The sequence below is a fragment of the Cystoisospora suis genome (assembly GCF_002600585.1).
Source record: "Cystoisospora suis strain Wien I chromosome Unknown contig_3642, whole genome shotgun sequence".
Classification (NCBI taxonomy): domain Eukaryota; phylum Apicomplexa; class Conoidasida; order Eucoccidiorida; family Sarcocystidae; genus Cystoisospora; species Cystoisospora suis.
In genome coordinates, this window is record NW_027156437.1 from 1 (window position 1) to 19,706 (window position 19,706).

The 19,706-nt window shown below is 41.3% G+C and overlaps 1 protein-coding gene across 1 annotated transcript; it reads left to right on the forward strand.

Moving 5' to 3' along the window:
• Window positions 1-28: 28 nt before the first annotated feature.
• CSUI_007051 (dynein heavy chain family protein) lies at window positions 29-19,479 on the forward strand (the record flags this gene model as incomplete). The annotated part of the gene is made up of 19 exons (XM_068067201.1): window positions 29-387; window positions 1,164-1,454; window positions 2,504-2,656; window positions 3,454-3,735; window positions 4,787-5,044; window positions 5,500-5,743; window positions 6,096-6,436; window positions 7,715-7,926; window positions 8,573-8,867; window positions 9,941-10,075; window positions 11,173-11,370; window positions 11,767-11,948; window positions 12,782-13,022; window positions 13,641-13,715; window positions 14,779-14,943; window positions 16,149-16,220; window positions 17,173-17,288; window positions 17,973-18,096; window positions 19,141-19,479. Coding segments are annotated over exons 1-19 (3,741 nt in total), but the record flags the coding sequence as incomplete, so codon positions are not given.
• Window positions 19,480-19,706: the final 227 nt, after the last annotated feature.

The following is a 19,706-nucleotide window of genomic DNA, read 5'->3' on the forward strand; positions in this document are numbered from 1 at the left end:
TAAAGATAGATAGATAGGTTTGATCTTGGGAGAGTAGGTGGCGTATTTATTTATTTATCTATCTAAGAGATGTGAAGAAGGGTGTGGTGTATGAGAAGGCTATAAGATAGGGATATGTGAGAGAGGGAAAGACACGAGGGCCTAGAAATCTAAGGACGGGCGTCGAAAACAAGAAGAAGACCCCTTCTCACGCCCTCTCATCATCTTCTTCTTTCTTTTTCTTCAACGGCTGAATGTAGGTGGAACAACCAGGGCTTGCCGTCTGATCAGGTGTCTTTTGAGAATGGAGCTATCCTGACGAATTCCCAGCGATGGTCTCTCTTCATCGACCCTCAGCTGCAGGCCTCTGCTTGGATCAAAAATAGGGAAATGCCAAATCACCTACAGGTCCAAAGACCACGAATCCGCAAGTCCTTCCTCCCACATAAATACACAAAGAAACANNCACATAAATACACAAAGAAACAGATACATACATGTAGAGACTTATATATATATATATGTATATGTATGCCTATGTGTGGCCATGTATGTTGATATACCTGGAGAGGCCTATACCCATACGTATGTGTATCCCTAGAGATAGGAGAAGAGAGGTGCATGGATAGATCTGTATCTCTTGTATTCTCATCGTCATAGTGTGTATGTGCGTGTGTGCTAGTCTCTAGGGGGTTGATATCAGAGTTTACAGCAAGTAGAGGACTAGACTCTTCTCTATGCTGCACTGCAATAGATGAGAGAGAGAGAGAGAGCTAAAGTAGGAAAAGGTGGAGGGCGGGGGCGTCGATCCTCTTTGACCCACCTCGATAGACAGATCATTCCATCGTAGAAAAAGAACTTCTCGCAACTCTACAAAGAGGAAGAAGAAGAAAGGCATGCATGCAGACACCCCCCTGAGAATTGTCCATAGAGCAAGTCGGTCACACGAGAGAGACACTCGTCTCTGAAAGCTCATTCCCAAGAAGCAAAATAGAAGAATACCCCAGGAATGTCTATCTTCTATCTTTCTTTCCTTGGAGATCTCCCCTTCTTTCTTCTCATCTTTCCTTCATCTTCTTCTCCTTCTCTCCTCTTCTTCTCCCCCTCCCTCCCTCTTTCCTTCTTCCATCTCTCTCTCCTTCTTCCCTCTCTCGTTTCTTTTCTTCTTCTCTTATCTTTGGTAGGTTACTCGCCTGCAAAGCCCACGGCTGATCCAGACGATGGAGTCGGCGATCTCTCTTGGATTTCCTGTCATGATAGAGAATTTGGAGGAATCGATAGAGGCCGTCCTCGCACCTGTCGTGGGGAGACAGACCATACGCCGTGGGAGGTCGCAATATATCAAACTGGGAGATAAAGAGATTAGCTACAATTCAACCTTTAGACTGTTTCTCCAGACGCCTCTATCCAATCCCCACTATCCCCCTGAAATACAAGCTGAATGCACTATCATAAATTTCACAGTCACGCAAAAAGTAAGAAAGAAAGAAAGAAAGAGAGAGAGAGGGGGGGGAGAAAGAGTGAAAGAAAGAAGAGGAAAAGAGAGATATGGTGGTGTATATACAGACTGGCTTGCTTGTGTCTTCTCCTCTTTGGATGAGGAAGTTGTTTCGATCTACTTCTCTTCGTCGTATTTTTATGCTTGCATGCGTGGATAGCTATACACTAGTTGTCTTTCATCTAGCTACCTCTCTGTCTATCTCCCTTCTGATCTACTTATCTAGCCTTTCCTACAGAGAGAGAAAGAGAGTTTCACGTATGCGCGAGTAGCGAGAATATTCTACTAATCCTCTCCACCTCTGCCTAACTCTCTCTCTCCTTCTGTATATACACGTACAGATGTAGATACAGATATATCCATATCTATCTATCTATATATGTATAGTGTGTCTTGGTATGTATGTACGTATGTATGAATATGTATGTATGTAAGTATGAATATGTATGTAGGGATATGTATGTATGTGTGGCTATGAAGCTAAGTGAAGGCTTCGAAACCTTTAGAGTAACGGCGACTATAGATAGACCAAGAAAAGTTCTGTATATGCATGTACATACATGAATACAGATATATATATATATATATATATGTCTATCTATATATATATATATGTCTATTGAGAAACGTTCGCACCCGAGAAAGAAGAGAAGAAAAGGAAGAATGACTATTCCTCATATAGACTAGAGCAGACAACTGACGTTTCATAGACATCTACAAAGAGAGAAGAAGAAGAAGAAGAGGAAGAAGATAAAGAAGAAGAGGGCGGAGAGGGGCCTCTCTCTCTTTTTATCTCGCCCGTGTAGGACGGTCATGGAGCATCGTCAGATCAACTCTTGACTTTCTTTCTCTTGTCCTCTTTCTCTCTCTTCATTCTTTTTTTTCCCTCTCTCTCTTGCCTAGACGCTTTCTCCTTTTCTTCTCCCTTTCTTCTTCTTTCTTTCCTTCTTTCATTTCCTTCTTCTTCTTCTTGGCGGTGCGTGTGTGTATTTTGTTTGCCTTTCTTCTCTCTTTTTCTTTCTGTAGGGTTTGGAAGATCAGCTCTTAGCCTTGACTATCCAGAAGGAGCACCCTGATCTCTCTAGGAAGAGACTCACTTTGATACAGCAACAGAATGAATTCAAAATTACACTTGCAGAGCTTGAAAGCTATCTCCTAGAAAAACTAGCCACAGCCGAGGTAAAAGGAGGAGAAGGGGGGGTAGACACGGGGTGTCTACTCTTGCTGTCTAGACACCACAAAAGGAAGCTAACCCTCGCTCCATGGCTCGATATACACAAGTCTTTCCTTTCTCACATGAAGCCACACCTTCCAGAGATTAGCGTTTGACCTCTGTGTATGGAGAGAAGAAAAAATCTTATCTAGATTGTGGAAACTCCTACATATGTGTATATACATGTAGCCACAGGGAGCCTGTATATATTTGTATGTATATATATCTATATATATATATATAGATATATAGTTGTATGTGTATGTAGAGGTGATGTATATCTTCTTTCGCATGCTTTCAGCCTGAACTGTCAATAAAAATGTTAAGACATTCTCTCACACTTGGAATAGCATATACACTTATCTATCTATCTATCTATATATATATGTATATCTACATCTATCTATCTCTCTCTATATATACTTCTATCTCTTTATCTATTGATCTTTCTGTCCGGTTCGAGACCTAATTCTAGTTGAGATCCTTCTCAACTTAGCCCTTCTCTACAGGAGATTTATCCCTGGCAATTCTCTCTTTCTTTCTTTCTCTCTTTCTCTTTCGCTTCTTTTTTCTTTTTTAGCATGTTCTTTCTTTCTCTTCTTTAGATTAACAAACCTAAGTCACCTCATGCCTTTTATCCTTTCTTGTCTCTTCATTCCTTGTCTCTTCTCATCTATCTATCTGTCTGTCTATTTATCTTCCTATGTTTCCCTTTATATGCATGCCTTTCCTTCTTCTTTTTCTTCCTTTTCTTCTGCTTTAGGGAGACATTCTCGAAGATACAGAGCTCATTTTGAACTTGGAGAAGACAAAGACGATTACGGTCGATGTCTCAGCTAAGGTGGCTCTAGCGAAGAAGACAGGAGAGAAGATAGACTCCATTTCCGAGCAGTATCGACCTGTTGCACGCCGAGGGTCTCTTCTCTTTTTCTTACTTTCTGATCTTTTCAAAATTCACTCCTTCTACGTCTATTCCATGGAGGCCTTTGTATCCGTCATTCATCGAGCTATCGACTCCGTCGCCAGAAAGCAAGCAACGGCCGGGGTAAGCCCTCTTCTCACTCTCTCGAGCCACGAAAGATAGAAAGATAGATAGAAAGAAAAGATTAGTCCTTGCGCTCTCGCCTTATATGCGGATATATATTCATATGGGTGTGTGTATGGATTGCTTTATCGATTCGTGTCTATTGGAGAGGAGAGTGCGTAGAGTAGGAGTGGGGGGATGAAGCCCAGGTGTCATGGATAGGCTCTCGAGCGATGCCTATACGAAGGGTTAAACAGACATCTCTCTCTACATATAGGCCAGACATACACAGATCTCTCTCCACGACTGTACACATTCACATCTCTCTCTATCTGTCTACCTGCCTATACATATCATATATGTATATATATAGATATATAGATATATATATGTATCTATCGAGATATATGTAAACATATGTACATATATATTTATATCTATATAGTCTCTGTAGAAGGTCAAGAGATTATTGTGTAATTCTTCTTTGCATTTCTTTGTCGATTAACTATCGTCGTGAATGAAGACCCTCTCCTTGCTTCTACCTCCCTGTATCCTCTTCATATATGTGAATTTCTACATGTATAGAGTAACATACGAAAAGATATAGATACTTGCAAGGTGCTTCCTTCTCTTATGTCGTTAGGTTTGGATCTCTTGCCGAAGATCTTTCATAAGGCCTTCTAAAAGTAAATAGACTTCTGCACATCCCTTCGTGGATCTATCTCCTATTTCGCTTTATCACCCCTATCTCTTCTTCTTCTTCTCTCAATCTCTCATGTCTTGTTGATACACAGCCTTGATCTTCTTTAGTATATACTCTTTTTTCTCACTTACCATTCTTGATACTACAGCTTCCCTCCTTTCTTCTTCTCTACATTGTATTTCTTATCTCTCTCTATACTCTATCCCTTCTCTCTATGCTCCTCTTTTCTATCTCTTCCATCTACAGTGTCTATCCGTACATCTAGGTAGATCCCCTCATTCCTAGAGATAGAGAGAATTCTCTAGACTCTCTGCTTCGCACACTTGGAGTAGAATCTCTATGCAGACTCTCCTCCTTGGTTCGATTCAGGGAGAAGGAGAAGAAGAAGAAGATCTTGAAGAGAAGAACGAAGAAGGACCCGGAGAAGAGGGCAACCCAACTGAGAAAGGAGAGAATAGTACCGATGGATCAGGAGCAGAAAAAGCAGGTGGAAAGAAGAAGAACAAGGAGGGAGAAGAAGAAGAAGATGAAGAAGAGAGCAGTAATAGCCCAAGCAGCGAAAGTCGGCGAGGCAGTGCTGTTGATTACACATCTGAAGCGGGAGGAGAAGATATGCTACAAAGCCAGGTATCTTCCAAGCCGATCGTCATGGCATGCCTACTCAAAAGAGACCGCTTGAAACGCGTAGAAAGACCCGGAGAAAAGTTGAATGAATTAACAGATCAAATACAACTCTACACTCTATCAGATGTTGATAAGCTATTCCTAGACATACTCATACATGTATGTATCTATATGAGATCTTTCTTGTTGAGGGAAATTTCCCCCTTTAGCTTAGCTTTTCTTCTTCCTTATGAAGAAGAAGATCCATCGATTCTCCACTCTCTTTTTCCTAGGAGAAACGATCTCTCATCTTTTTATCTTCTCTCTATTGTATGTCTTAAACAGTAGATCTTAAGGCCGCTCTACCTTCTTTTTCCCTGTCTTTCTCCGACTATAAGCCGATGCGTTGAACACACACCCATGCATGCCCTCATCCTCTCTATACACCTTCTTGTTCTTTTTCTTCTTCATATCGCCAGGAATCTAAGGGAGAGGAAGAGAGCGAAGGGCAGCCTAAAGAAGGAGACGAAGAGGAAGCTTCGCGTAAAGGAGGGGGTTCAGAAGGAGAGAGCCTAGATAGAAAGACGTCCAATGCACCTGACGAAAGAGAAGAAGCACCTGAGGGAGAGGGAGAAGAAGAAGAAAACGAGGCAGGCAATGGAGAGCAAGGAGAGGTCAAAGGAGAAGAAGGAGAGAAGACTGAAGGTGCAGAACCGCAACAAGGTAGGCATAGGCTTTTTTCTTCTTATTCACATGTAGGAGGGATACCTCATAATTCGAGCCTCTCTCTCTCTGTGCGTGTATCTCATCCTGATTAGGTGCTGTCTCTCTTCCACGTGTCTCTCTCTCCATGAAAGGCCAATTCTCCTCTTGCAGTTGCGCTTCTTGTTCTCTCTTTCTTCTTCTTCTTTTTCCTTCTTTCTTTCTTTCTAGATCTTTCTTTCTAGAGATAATCCACCACCCCGGCTCATAGATGGAGGATTTGTCATCTGTTCCTCCTCCCGAGATGCACGCCGTCAAGAAAGAAAAAATGTCTTCTCTCTCTCTCCTTTCTTTCTTTCTTTCGTTTCTCCAGGTCAATCAAGGCCTCAGTCAGGTGTATCTACAGCAGGGGGAGAAGGAGCTAAGACTAGCAAAAGTGCGAATGAAGACAAAGAGAAAGGAGGAGGAGGAGAAGGAGAAGAAGGACAAGGCGAGACTGCACCTGGGGGAGAGAAAGAAGAAGAAGAAGAAGAGAGGGAGAACAAGCAAGAATCCGCAGAGAATGAAGATGAAGATTTTCTTCTTGAAGATGTCGAATCGCGCGTGGTGACTCTTGTAGATAGCATAACAAGGTTTGTCTTTTTGTATTGCAACCGAGGTCTATTCGAACGGCATAAGCTAACCTTTGCAGTTCTCCTCGCTCTTAAAGTCCTCGTAAGTCAGAGAAAGAAAGACAAAAAGAGGAGGAGAGAAGAAGGAAAAAGAATGTCCAAACAATGTCTCTACTATCGGGGAGTCTTTCTTCTCGCCGATCTTTTTCTTCCTGAATTCTTCTTCCTTTGCTCCCGCTGTATGTCTCCTTCTCTTGGAGGGAGGTCTAGACTGAAGAAAGATCTGCAGAGGAATGAAAGAAAGATAGATAAGTCTATCCTTGCTTCTACAGGTCTTGCATCGTTAAAGAAATATCCAAGAAAGAAGAAAAGAAAGAGTGGGCGGAGATACACACACACTAATACCGCAATCGCCTTCCCTTCATACACCTATCTATCTACATTTGCATATATATCCATCTATATACATATATATCTATCTACATATATATCTATCTACATCTGCATATATATCTATCTATATACATATACATATATAGATGAATAGATATAGCTAGATAGATATCTATATATGTGTATCAGTGAACGGCGCAGGTATGTGGGCATCACTCTAGTCGGTGTTGCGTCTATGCATGCGTAGGCAGAGAGAGAAAGTCACATGCAGGCCAATATATCTATCTATCTATACATATATACATGTATGGAGGTACACAAATGCATATATGTATGCAGATCTATACGTGTATATGCATACATTCATGCATATATATGTATATATGTACAGATAGATATAGTGTTATGTTGGTAGAAGTTCACGTAAGCAAGATGTCTATCTGTATACACATGTGAAGTGACTAGAAAGACACGTAAAGACACTATATCACTAATAGACATACCCTCCCTCTCTCGCTCTTTGTCTATATGTGTATAGATGTAGGTCTAGGTCTGTAGCCTTTCCATTGAATAAAGATGTCTATCTCTCTCTTGAGGGAAGCAGATCGATCTTGAAGAGTATCTTTCTATCCTACCTTCTACATTTCTTCTCTACATAGCTACTTTCCTCGTTCACATAGATCTGCCCTCGATACACATTCTACATTGTCTACATTTATTTCTCTCTTCTTCTCTTTCTTCTTCTTCTCTTTCATCTTCTTTCTTCCTCTCCCCAGTCTTTCGAAACCTCTCTCTCTATCTATCTATCTCTCTATCTATCTATCTATCTCTCCTCACCTTCGCTTTCTATCTTCAGTCTTTCTATCCACCCATGTCTTTCTCCTTCCCTCTCTTCACCTCCCTCTCTCTCCTTCTCTATCTCTCTCTTTCTTTTCTTTTAGTCTGTTGATAATGGTCTTCCTCCTAGTTCTCTTTCTTTCTTGTTCAGGTGGATGAAGGGAAGGTGGACGAAATGGAGGCGCAGCTGCTGATCTATTCCCGTATGGACCCCAACGCACCCCCTATGCCAGAGAGCGCAAAGACGTGGCTCTCCGAAGTGCAGTGGGCTTGCTGTAGGAGCCTCGAACTGTCGGCAACCTTCAAAAGTACCTCTCTCTCTCTTCTTCAAAACTTCGATCAAGACTGTCCTAGCTGGAAGCGGTAAGGAGAAAGAAGAAAGCAGTCAAAAGAAAGAGAAAGAATAGAAGGGATATGCTGAAGAAAAAGACGAAGGCAAGGAGATCAGACAGACGAAAGATGGCAGGACAGCAGAAAGACTCAGCATCTGTGGGGTGTATGTACACTCCAACATCACCACGTATGAAAGGCAAACGCTTTCACCATCCAGCAGCACCCTAGAGAAATAAATCCAAGAGAGATAGATAGATAGATAGATAGATTAATGGTAGATAGATAGATTGAAGACAAAGAGATAGATCTCTCTCGACTTCATTCATATAGATATGAAGCGATGTGGTAGGGTACGATACATGGTGTCTGGATGGTCTTTCTCTTTCAAGCATGTTGAGGGGTGTATGGCTGCATGCGTGCATGTTGCATGGTGGGAATGGAAAAGAACTCCTTCGCATACAGCTGTATAGACAGATGAACGCGGACATCTGTCAAGCTATTTAGCTTCCATCTCTCCGTCTATATCGGTCTCGCAATCTAGCTTCCTCCTTTGGGATCTTCCTTTCTCTTTCGCTATTTCTTTCTCCTCTTTCCATTCTCCGTCTTTCTGTCTCCTTATCTTTTCTTCTTGTCGTCCCCTTTCTTTCTTTCTTTGAATTTCTCTTTTCTTTTATAGATGGTTTGCAGAAGAGAAAGCGGAAGTTGCCGATCTCCCAAGAGCCTTCCGAGGACTCTCTCTTTTCCATCGTATTCTTCTTCTTCGATGTCTAAGGCCCGATCGAATGACCTCTGCTTTAAAGGAGTTTGTGTTGCAGAATCTAGGAAGTATCTATATCGAGCCACCTCTCTTCAGTATGAGAGAAGTGTATCGAGAATCTGACAGAAATACTCCGATCTTCTTCGTGCTTTTTCCTGGAATTGACCCCACGCCTGCAGTCGAAGGAATTGCCAAGACCATCGGATGTACTGCGGTACGTACAGAAGAAGATAGAGACATCTACCTATATAGATATATATGTATATATGTATATGCATAAAAGACATAGCCACCTGTAGACAGGGGGGGTGAAGAGGCATGCTTCTTCATAGAGGTGTACATACACTATTATAGACAGAGAGAGAGAGAAGAATAGAAGGGAAGGAAGAAAGAAAGAAAGAAGGAGTGAGAAAGAAAGAAAAAAAGGGGTTATTTGGATGGGCTATTAGATAGTCACGAGGTAGTGGAAGAGATGTTGATCTGTAAAGTCGAGTGTCGACATCGTGAAGAAGAAGGAGAAGAGGAAGAAGAAGACCTCCACACCATGCCTATAGACACACATCCATATCAACCGCATACACATAGCATGCATACCTACATACATAGATACATACACATATACATCTATACCTATATACATGCATATATATATATACATATATACATATATGCATGCTCCTTAGAAACAGCATAACTAGTCTCTCTCTCTTTCTGTCTCTCTCTCTCTAAATATATCTATACATATCTATGCATGTAGATGTCTGCATGTATGTAGGTCGACCCGCAGAGATGTCTCGAAAGGTGTTTGAGTTCTTTCGAGAATATCTTTGGGAGCCGAATGCTTATGAAAATCTTTCCTTCTCATATCACGCAGAGGCGTTTGCATGCGCATGCGTAGAAGAGAAAAAGCCATTCGTCACCCCTAGGGCCTCACAGGTGACAAAGAGGGGAGGGGACGGCACCCTAGAGATCTCCATACACCTCATATACCCATCAACGTTTAAGAAATGTCTTTGAAGTTGATCTCTATGGTGTATGTATGAATGTGTATATATCTTTAGTCTATCTATCTACCAATATGTCTACACGTCTACAATTTACATGTAGAGAATGTATCTCTCCTCGAGGTAGAACGTCCTTTTCAAGTATGTTTGAATCTTGTGTAGCTAGACAGCATACCGATCTATATCTCCGTACAAGAGTCTGTATATGTCTACTTCTTATCTATAGGATGTCTCTTTTCGTTCTCTTGGGGTGTTTCTTTCTTTCATGCTTTTTTCTCTTTAGGCGAATGGGAAGTTCGTGAATATTTCAATGGGCCAAGGACAAGAGACCTTGGCTATCCAAGCAGTTGAGAAAGCAGCTACAGAGGGTGGATGGATTATGCTACAGAATGTACACCTCATGCAAGACTGGTTAAAGGTATACATACACAGATAAAGCAATACAAGTCCACTTCCACCCCTCTTACTTCGTTTCAAATCCATCTTTCTGCCCAGTTAGTCTTTGTCTCTTATCATATTCTTTAGCGACTCTGCACGGAGAGTGCAAAGAGGAACTGTCATTAGACAATCCCGCATCTTAAGGTGTCTTTCTCTCGCTCTTTAGTCTATCTCTCTGTCCAATGTATATATATCTCTGCACTCTACCTCTATATAGAGATGTGGTCTCTAGAAGAAGACCTTTGCCGGCGAAGGGACAGCGCTCGGGTGTCTAGTAGGGATGTGTATGTATGTGCCTATCTACCTCTCTTAGGAAGCACCATAACTTAGGAGTCGATCTGGACTCTCCTTATGATAGGAGTCTGCAAATGTGTATCTATCTAGATATCGATAGGTGTAGACATATGCAGATGTAGGTGTCTTCATGTATTGGTGTGTCTCTATCTCTCTCTGGCTATCTGTATAGATAGATATATAGAGAGATACAAATCCAGCTGAGCCTATCACCCTTCTTCGATATATCAATTGGGCTGTTAAGAATCGAGGTGTCTATGCATCTAGCCGATATACAGAGAGGAACTTAACATTGAGAGCATTCCTCGCAATCTCATACACGTACATACACATAGGTCTCTCTTTCTCTCTCTTTCATTCTTTCTCTCTCTATCTCTCTATCTTTCTTTCTTGGTTTATATATATATATATATATATGTATATATATATGTATATTGTGTCGCAAGGAAATTTAATGCATGCAGTGTTTAGCAGGAGTAGATTTTGCGCTCGTTTATGTCTTTCATTCCCAGCCTCTCTCGTCAGCTTTGGATCTCGACGTTTCTTATCCCGCCAGAAGCTATTCTCAACTCACGTGAGGTGGTGTATGTACACCCGGGATAATGTATTTGCGCTCTCGTGTATTTCCTTGTGTATCTCTATATCTATACATGTCTTGCTTCACTCCTATCACTTGTTTTCTCTTCTTCTTTTCTTTCTCCTTTGCGGTACCTATGTTTACGTGGCTTCTCTCATTCATTCATTCTTTCTTTCTCTTCTTTCTCTTCTTTCTTTTCTTCTCAGATCTTGCAGAGAACCTTGGAGATAGTCGGGGAGACAGCGCATAAAGACTTTCGGTGTATCATTTCCTCGGAGCCTCCTCCTTTACCGGATCAGAAGATCATTCCTGAGACAACGCTCCAGAGAAGTATCAAAATTGCAGACGAGGCGCCTCAGGATCTCAAGGCTAACCTACGGCGTGCATTCGGAAACTTCTCGCCTGTACGCCCTTGTCACACAGCAAGATACTCATACAGAGACATAGACAGAGATATACATATTCACGTAGATCCACTGTTAATGCATGGATAGACAGAGAGATCTACATACACATTCCTACGGACACATACATATACATACATCCGTAAATACACATTCAGGCATAAGCACACACGGATATACTCCATACACCGTCACACATCTGGAGATGAGGAGGAGGAGAAGAAGAAGAAGGGGAGTCACAGAAGACACCCAGCTGTCTCACTCTATCCTTTTCTTGTGAAACTTGTACAGCTCCTAGTATTTATGTCTACAAGAGGGGTGTATTCTAGCCATTCCAGGCATGTCTGCACGTCTATCTGTCTGTGTCTCTGTCTGTATGTGTGTGTTGCTATACAGGCGAACTTTGAGTCATGTTCCAAGTCGAAGGAATATAAGGCTCTTGTCTTTAGCCTCTGTTTCTTTCACTCTGTCATTTTAGGGAGAAAGAAATTCGGTTTTCTCGGGTGGAGTAAAGTCTACTCTTTCAATGATGGAGATCTCACTATCTGTGGGAATGTCCTCAGGAACTTCTTAGAAAGGTATTCTCATAAAGAAGATATCTTTTCTCTCTCGCTCCTTCTCTCTATCGATCTGTCTATCTATCTCTCTTTCTCTCTATAGATGTATATCTATCAATTCACCGAAACACGATCAAGTTCTGCTCTCTCATCTTGGAGCTTGACGGCATCTTTCATATAGATATATATATCTATATATAGATAGATAGAGAGAGAGAGAGAAAGGTATAGATAGATAGGAAAAGTAGTGACACCCCGTCCAGAGAGTCTTTTTCTTCTAGTCTTGTTCTTTCCTCATAGGGCTAGCTCTCATCTACTCTAGTCACGATAGGTGTGAAGGGAGGAGCTTTTCCACTCTTTTCTTCTCTTCTTTTTCATGTAGTGCTTGATCGAATTCTTTCGTCACTCCAGGGCCCCCAAGAGAACTCCCTCTACAGGTCGTCTCACATCCTGTGCACCCTATCTAGACGCCTTAACTACGGGCTTACACGAAGACATACATATATATTGAGTGCATCATTCTTTCTCCTCTTCTACGACAATAGAGAAGACCTTTAGCATACATGTAGATACAGATCTACCTACTTCTCCCAGGTACCATTCCTCCCTGTCAGGTATCTATACACCCAAACCATGACAGCCCACTCTTTTCTTTCTTTTCCAGCATGAAGTCTTTCTTTCTTCAAGGACACCCCCTGCCTTCTCATTCTTCCTTTGTATCTTATGTTCTCTCTTCTTCTTTGATTCGTTTCTTCCTTTCTCTTTCTCTTTTCTTTCGTTCTTTCTTTCCTGTCTATCTCTTTCTCTATCTCTCGATCAATCTCTCTTTCTTGGCTCTTTGCCTTTTCTTGTAGAAATCCAGTAGTGCCTTACGAAGACATTCGCTATATATTCGGGGAGATCATGTATGGAGGTCATATCACAGATGCCTTTGATAGAAGAACGAACAGCACATACCTCAAGACGTTCATAGTCCCTGAAGTCATAAGCGGCATGTCTCTCGCCTCCAATTTGAAATGCCCTGACCCTACCAAGTTCGATTACGCCGCCTATGCTAAATACATTGAAGAAAAGACACCTGCCGAGACACCTCAGGTCAGGAGAAAGAGAAAAGAAAGAAAGAGTGAGAAAGAAAGAAAGAAAGATGGAGACAAAGAAATAGATAAGCAGGATAAGAGCCACAATTCTAATGTTCCTGCCTTTTACGATCACGAGAGAATGAGGGTGTAAGGAGTGACCTGTCTTCTCTCTCTCTCTGTCTTAACCTTCTCCTCTTTAGAAAACCGAAAGAAGAAGAAGAAGAAGGAACACAAGCCACCCTCTCTTCATATGACTACCTATATATATGACTATCGCCTATGCTCTACCTCTATGTATGTAGAAATCTCTATCTATCTATATATATATCTATATACATATAGATAGATAGATATGTATGCGGTTGATGGACTCTTCCCTTAGTATATGTGTATAGAGATAGATATAGAGATTCTTTCTATCTATATGTCTATGCTCTCCGCTCTTTTCATTGCTCTCCGTCTTTCTCTTTCTGTCTTCCGCGTATGTGCGTATGTATGCCCTATGACGCTGCTCCCCCTCTCCATCTAGGGAATTCTCTCTCTCCACCTTCTTCAAACCTTGTTTGATCTTTCTTTTCTTCTTTTTCTTCTTTCTTTCTTTCTTACTTCTTTCATTTTGTCTTTCTTCTTGTAGATGTTTGGTCTTCATCCTAACGCGGAGATAGGATACCTCAGCGCCCAGTGCGAATCTCTCTTCAGAAATATACAGGTAAGCACCTACACTACCAGCCTCCTCTACTACACACATAGAAAGAAAGCAAAAAGAACAAGAACGGAAGTCTTCACCCCGTCTCTTCTTCTTATCATCTATCCAACAGTCTATCCCTAGCCGCTATCTCTCTATCTGCCTATCTTCAATCTATATGTCTAATGTTAATGTATGTGCTTTTACCCTACTTGCTTATCTTAAAATTATCTATCTATCTACCTTTAATCCATCTATCTATCTATCTGTCTTCACCTATACACGTGTAAATAGAAATACACCTATATATATATCTATATACATACGTGCAGACGTACATATACATACATATATATATATATATACGATATGTCAGTATACATCTCTGTAATATAATACATATATATATATATATGTGACGCCATATGTATTTGCGAGAGGATTCTTATTGCCTGCCTTTTTCTTCTTTTCTGTCTTGTAGCTTTTCTTTTGGAGATTTTCTCTGGACGTCTTTCATCACTGAGTGTCCAGACACACTCCACATGCTCTTCTCTTCGGCATGCAGACATACCTACATGCATGTGCCGTTCTTCTCTATGGATACCCTCTTCGTGTCTCTTCTTTTTCTTCTTTTGCTTCTTTTCTTCTTCTTCTTTCATTCGCTCTCCCCCCCTTCATGCATGTTTCTCTTCTTTCTTTCTTTCTTTTTCTTCTGACTAGAACCCCTTCCATCTTCTCCCTCTCTCTTTCCTCTATGAAAAGTGACCGATCTATGCTAAGGACAAGTCTTCTTCTCTGTCTCTCTCTCTTTTCTTCCTCTCTTTTACTTCTCCTTATGTGAGGGCTTTGTCTCCTCTTCATTTATTCTCTTTTTGTCTTTCTCTCCCGGGTTTCTTCTTCTCTATTTTCATTCCTTCTTTCTTTCACTCTTTCTCATGGCATTCTTTGCTTTTCCTTTCCCTTCTTTCTTCGCCTTCTTCTCTTTCTTCTTTCTTTCATTCTTGCCTTTCTGCCTCGTTGTCTTCTTTCTTCTTATTCTTCTTGTCTTCTTCCTTTTCTTCCCTTCTTCTTATTCTTTTCTCTGTAGGATGTATTAGGAAGTGGAGGTGGATCGCAGAAAGGGCAGAAGAAAGAAGATCTCGTGAAAGGCACTGTGGCACAGTTAATTGCGCGCATTCCTCAGCCTTTTGATTTGCCTTCCATCAAAGCCAAAGTGAAAGACTTCCACCCCTTCATTGTCGTCTGTCTACAGGTCAAGTCGCACCTTCTAAAAGAACAAAAAGAAAGCAAAACTTCTATGGACCACACCTCTCCTACATCATTCAAAAGAGAGATATCCATGTGTAGGGATATATAAAGATGTATCCATGCAGAGCTATATATATATAGATCTATATTTGTATGGTTGGTCTCTTCTCGGGTGTCTGTACATACACCTGAAATGGCAGATTTAGAAAGGGGGAACAGTCTATTATTTTGGCGCGCGACGTACACATTCATACATATAGACCTATGTAGACATACATATATCTGTCTATATACCTATTTACATGTGTAGGTGTGTATTTGCATATCTAATGATACGCTGACTGGCGCAGGGAGAGTGACCTCTTAGAAAGACGGGCGATACGTCCAGGCTCTTATCTCGAGTAATGGAGAGAAAGAAAAAAGACGAAGATAGCGATTTAATGAAAAGCACAAGAAAGAAACATAAAAGAAAAAGAAGAAAATGAAGGAGAAAGATCACCAAACATGAGACGGTGAAAACGAAAGAGCCGCGAAAATATATCTAAAGCACTCCAGAGGATACAGCAGCTTCTCTCTGTAATAGATAGATAGATAGATAGATTAAAGATAGATAGATAGATTAAAGATGGATAGATCAAAGATAGATAGATAGATACCGATGTATCTCTCAATGATCTATAGCTAGATATCCACATATGAGCATATATATAGGTTATCTCTTTCAGTGATCTATAGGTGGATATGTGTATATGTCTATATGTATATATACACATATAGAGAGAGAGGAGTTTCTCGATGTCTCTCTTTGTCATGTCTATCCTATTCTTTGCATGCCTTCCTTTTCTGTGTGAAAGAGTAGTAGTCGCTTCTACGTGATATCATACAGACTAATAGATAGGCATATAAAATATATATTTATTTATATATATATGTGTATCTATCTGTATACACGCATGTATGAATGTCTGTGGAGAGATAGGGATGCAGAGATTGCAGCGCAGATCTAAAGCCTGTGGCTCCTTTAAGAAGAGAAGCCGAGGGAGACTCTCTACCCTTCATGAAGGTGTGAAGAGAGACAAAAGACTTCTCAGACTTCTTCCGTCATTTCTTGCGTCTAAGGCGGCTGGCTATGCATGTCAACAAGATCTCCTCTTCTATGTGTCTCTTTTCTCTATCTAGTGTGTGTGGGCGCGTGTCTCTATCTTGTAGGAGGTGGAGAGAATGAATATGCTTCTAAGTGAGGTACATGTCTCTCTTGAAGAATTAGAGAAGGGTCTTGCTGTAAGTCCACATATCTATTTATCTATCTATCTCGAGGTTTTCTTTCTCCTTATCTTATCTCTCCTGTCCTTATTTGAACTTCTTCTTCTTCTATTTCTTGATCTATCTATATCCATCTCTCTTCTACTCTATGCCTATCTCTCTCGTCTCTCGCCTTCTCAAGATATACGCTTCTCGTCATCTCTCCTTCTTGCCCACATCTACCCAGCTCTATATACGGATGTATATACGTATGTATATCTATGTATCGCGTTACACGGTATGAGACCCCCTGTCTGCCGTTGTGCGTATACAAAGACGATATCTTCAATAGATACACATACTGCGCATGCATGTCCCTCAAAATATGTATCTCCTATATATATATATATATATATATGACTTCATTGATATACTTTGTTTGTCTTCATGTATATATAAGCAGTATTATCGCATATTACGTGGAAGATCTTCTTGTCTCTTTTGTCGATCTTATTCCTCTCTCTTCTTCGCCTGGCCCGCAATCCAAAGACTTACGGCTGCTCATCTACCTAGCTTCTCACTTCTCTCTCGATATCTTCCCACATCAGTACCACACAGAGAGATAGAGAGAGAGATAGAAGCCGTCTTCTTCTTTCTTCTTCTTCTTTCCCACCTCTTGCATGGGAGTCTCTCATCTACACCATCCATGCATCCATAGACAGAAAAAGATCTTTCTTTCTTGCTTTCCTCTCTTCTCTTCTTACATTCCTGTTTCTCTTTCTCCCTCCGCTTCCCTCTTCTCTTTCTCTCATCGCCCTATCATTCATCTCTCTTTCCTCTCTTCTCTTCTTCTTTCTGGACGTCTGTCTGTGTGTGGTCTTCTTTCTTTTTTCTTTCTTTCTTTCTCTCCCGTATTCTTCTCGATCTAATTCATGCTCTTGTCTGTCTATCTTTCTCTGCAACTCTCTCTCTGTCTGGGGTGTATGTACAGGGCCAGCTGAATATAACAGAGGCAATGGAGCAGTTTACCGATTCGCTCTTCTCTCAACGTGTCCCTGAGGGATGGAAAAGAATTTCCTACCTATCCAACAAAACTCTGGCCCCCTGGTAAGAAAGAAACAAAGAAAGAGTGAGAAAGAAAGAGTGAGAAGAGAGAAAGAAAGAAAGAAAGAAGAGCTGTCCTGTCTATCTTCGGGTGATAAGAGAAAGGAGAGAAAGGAAAGAGCGCAAAAGAGGGAGAGAAAGAGGTAGAGAGGAAGAAGAGGCTTGGTCTCTACCGTTCGTCTCTCTCTGTTTCTCTCTCTGTCTGTACACCCCAGAATACGACGTATATAATGAATAGAATAGGAAGATTCCATACAAGGAGAGGAATGCATCTACTGGATTCAATAAGAGAAGGAGACGTTGTCTCTCTTATAGACTCGTCTACACCTACCTCTACGAACACAGTGAGATTTTGTTTAAGTGATACATTTTTGTCTCTTTCTTTCATCTTTATCTTCCATTCAGTCATTCATCTAACGGCGTATATTCACTCTCTCTCTCTCTCTTTCTGGTATATATGCAGTCGGACAACATATGTAGGACCCGACGAGAGACATCTAGGGAGTTCGTATCATCTCTGAAGGCTATGACTTTTGTATCCCTCTCTAATGGCTTAATCGCTTCCCTGGCTTTTCTTCAGTTCAACTCTCATCTTTTCCTTCTTCCTCGTCTTCTGCTTTTCCTTTTACTTTCTTTCTTTCTTTCTCTTTCATTCTTTTTCTCTCTTTTTGTCTCTTCGGTGTGTAGGGTGAATGATTTACTAGAGAGAGTAAAGCAGCTGGAGACGTGGTCTTCCGACTTGACTCTTGTCCCTTCCTTATGGATCTCCGGCCTCTTCAATCCTATGTCTTTTCTCACTGCGATCATGCAAGTAGGTCACAGGAGGACTAGGGAAGATCTCTTCTTTCCATTCCTCTCTCGTGAAAGGAGAGAAAGAAGATTCGAGAGAGATGAGAAGATTGGATTAGATCACATACGATATTCACCTGTCTTGACAGATGTAGAGATAGAAGAAGAAGAAAAAGATAGCTAGCCTGGTGACCCTGAGGTGTATATACACCAGAAGATGAATTGCACGAGAAGTCGAGTGGAGGAGGAGATGTCCCGTCTGCTTTTGTATCTAAGTGTATGGAATCTATCCTTTCTCTACAAGATCTTTCAAAGCAGTCAAGGAGAGAAGAAGCTTAGGTTGCTTCCTAAGTAATGAAGTGGCCTCTAATGTCTCTTCTGTAAGACTCCTTGTTCTTTTTCTTCTTCTCTTGCTCCAAGTGTATCGACGATCAAGACAAATCCCATGCACGAAAGAGACTTTCGAAACAAGATAAAGAAGAAGAAGAAGAAAATAGGCGAATCTCCTTTAGTATTTAGCAGAGAGAGAGAGAGATACACATCATGGCTGGGAGAATGGATAGACTCTCTCGAGTCTATAGAGGCAGAGTAAATCCATAGAGAATCGCGGAATCCCCCTTGACCAAATTACATCTCTATACTTATACATTGTGACCTATACCAGACAATGAGGTGCATATAGACGTGTGGGGATTAGTGTTTAAAACATGATCTGTCCTTCTTCTTCTTCTTGTCTGCCTAGATATCTCTTAACCCGTAGAGAACTTCTTCCCTCTTCTATCCCTTCTCAACACTATAGCTCCTCATCTTCATCTCTCCCTTGTATACGATCGTATCAGTAGCTGAGTATGAACACTCCCCTACATACTTCTCTCGAGTTGTATCTAGCTTCTCATAGTGTCATAAATATCTAGATGTATACCTACAGACATCTCTACATATATCTATCTCTCTATCTATCTATCTATCTCTATATGTATATAGATAGAGATAGATACACCCATCTATTTCGAGTGAGTATAGATCACGAGATGTCTTTCTTTCTTGGGTCTTACTTTGGGTGCAGGTCAGCGCTCGTTCAGAGAATTTGCCTTTGGACGACATGTGCCTCCGGTGGACCGTCACTTCGATACAGAACGCGAAAGAAGTTCAAGGAGGACCTCCAGCTGAATTAGGCGGGGTGTATATACACGGCCTCCTCCTCGAAGGAGCTGCTTGGGAAGATGGCAAAGGAGAGAATGAAGGAAATCTCGTCGACTCGAGACCGAAAGAACTTTTCTGTCCTTTGCCTGTCATACATGTCTATGCAATGCCTGCGAAACAATTCTCCTGGGAGCATATGTATGAATGCCCTGTCTACGTCACCTCTCATAGAGGCCCGAGCTTTGTATGTACAGCCAATCTCCGGTAAGAGACACTCTATCTCCTCATACAACTTCATGTGTAAAGGCCTCGATTGACGAATGGATAGCACTAGATAAAAGACAACTAGCTATCTAGCCAACAACGTAGACAGATAGTCTAGACATGGATAGGTATGTATGTCTTGTCGTCCTATAGACAGTCACACCCCCTTGGTGTCTAGGTGAGGAAGCAAGCATAAGAAAAGTCGTAGTCGTAGTAGTAGTAGTA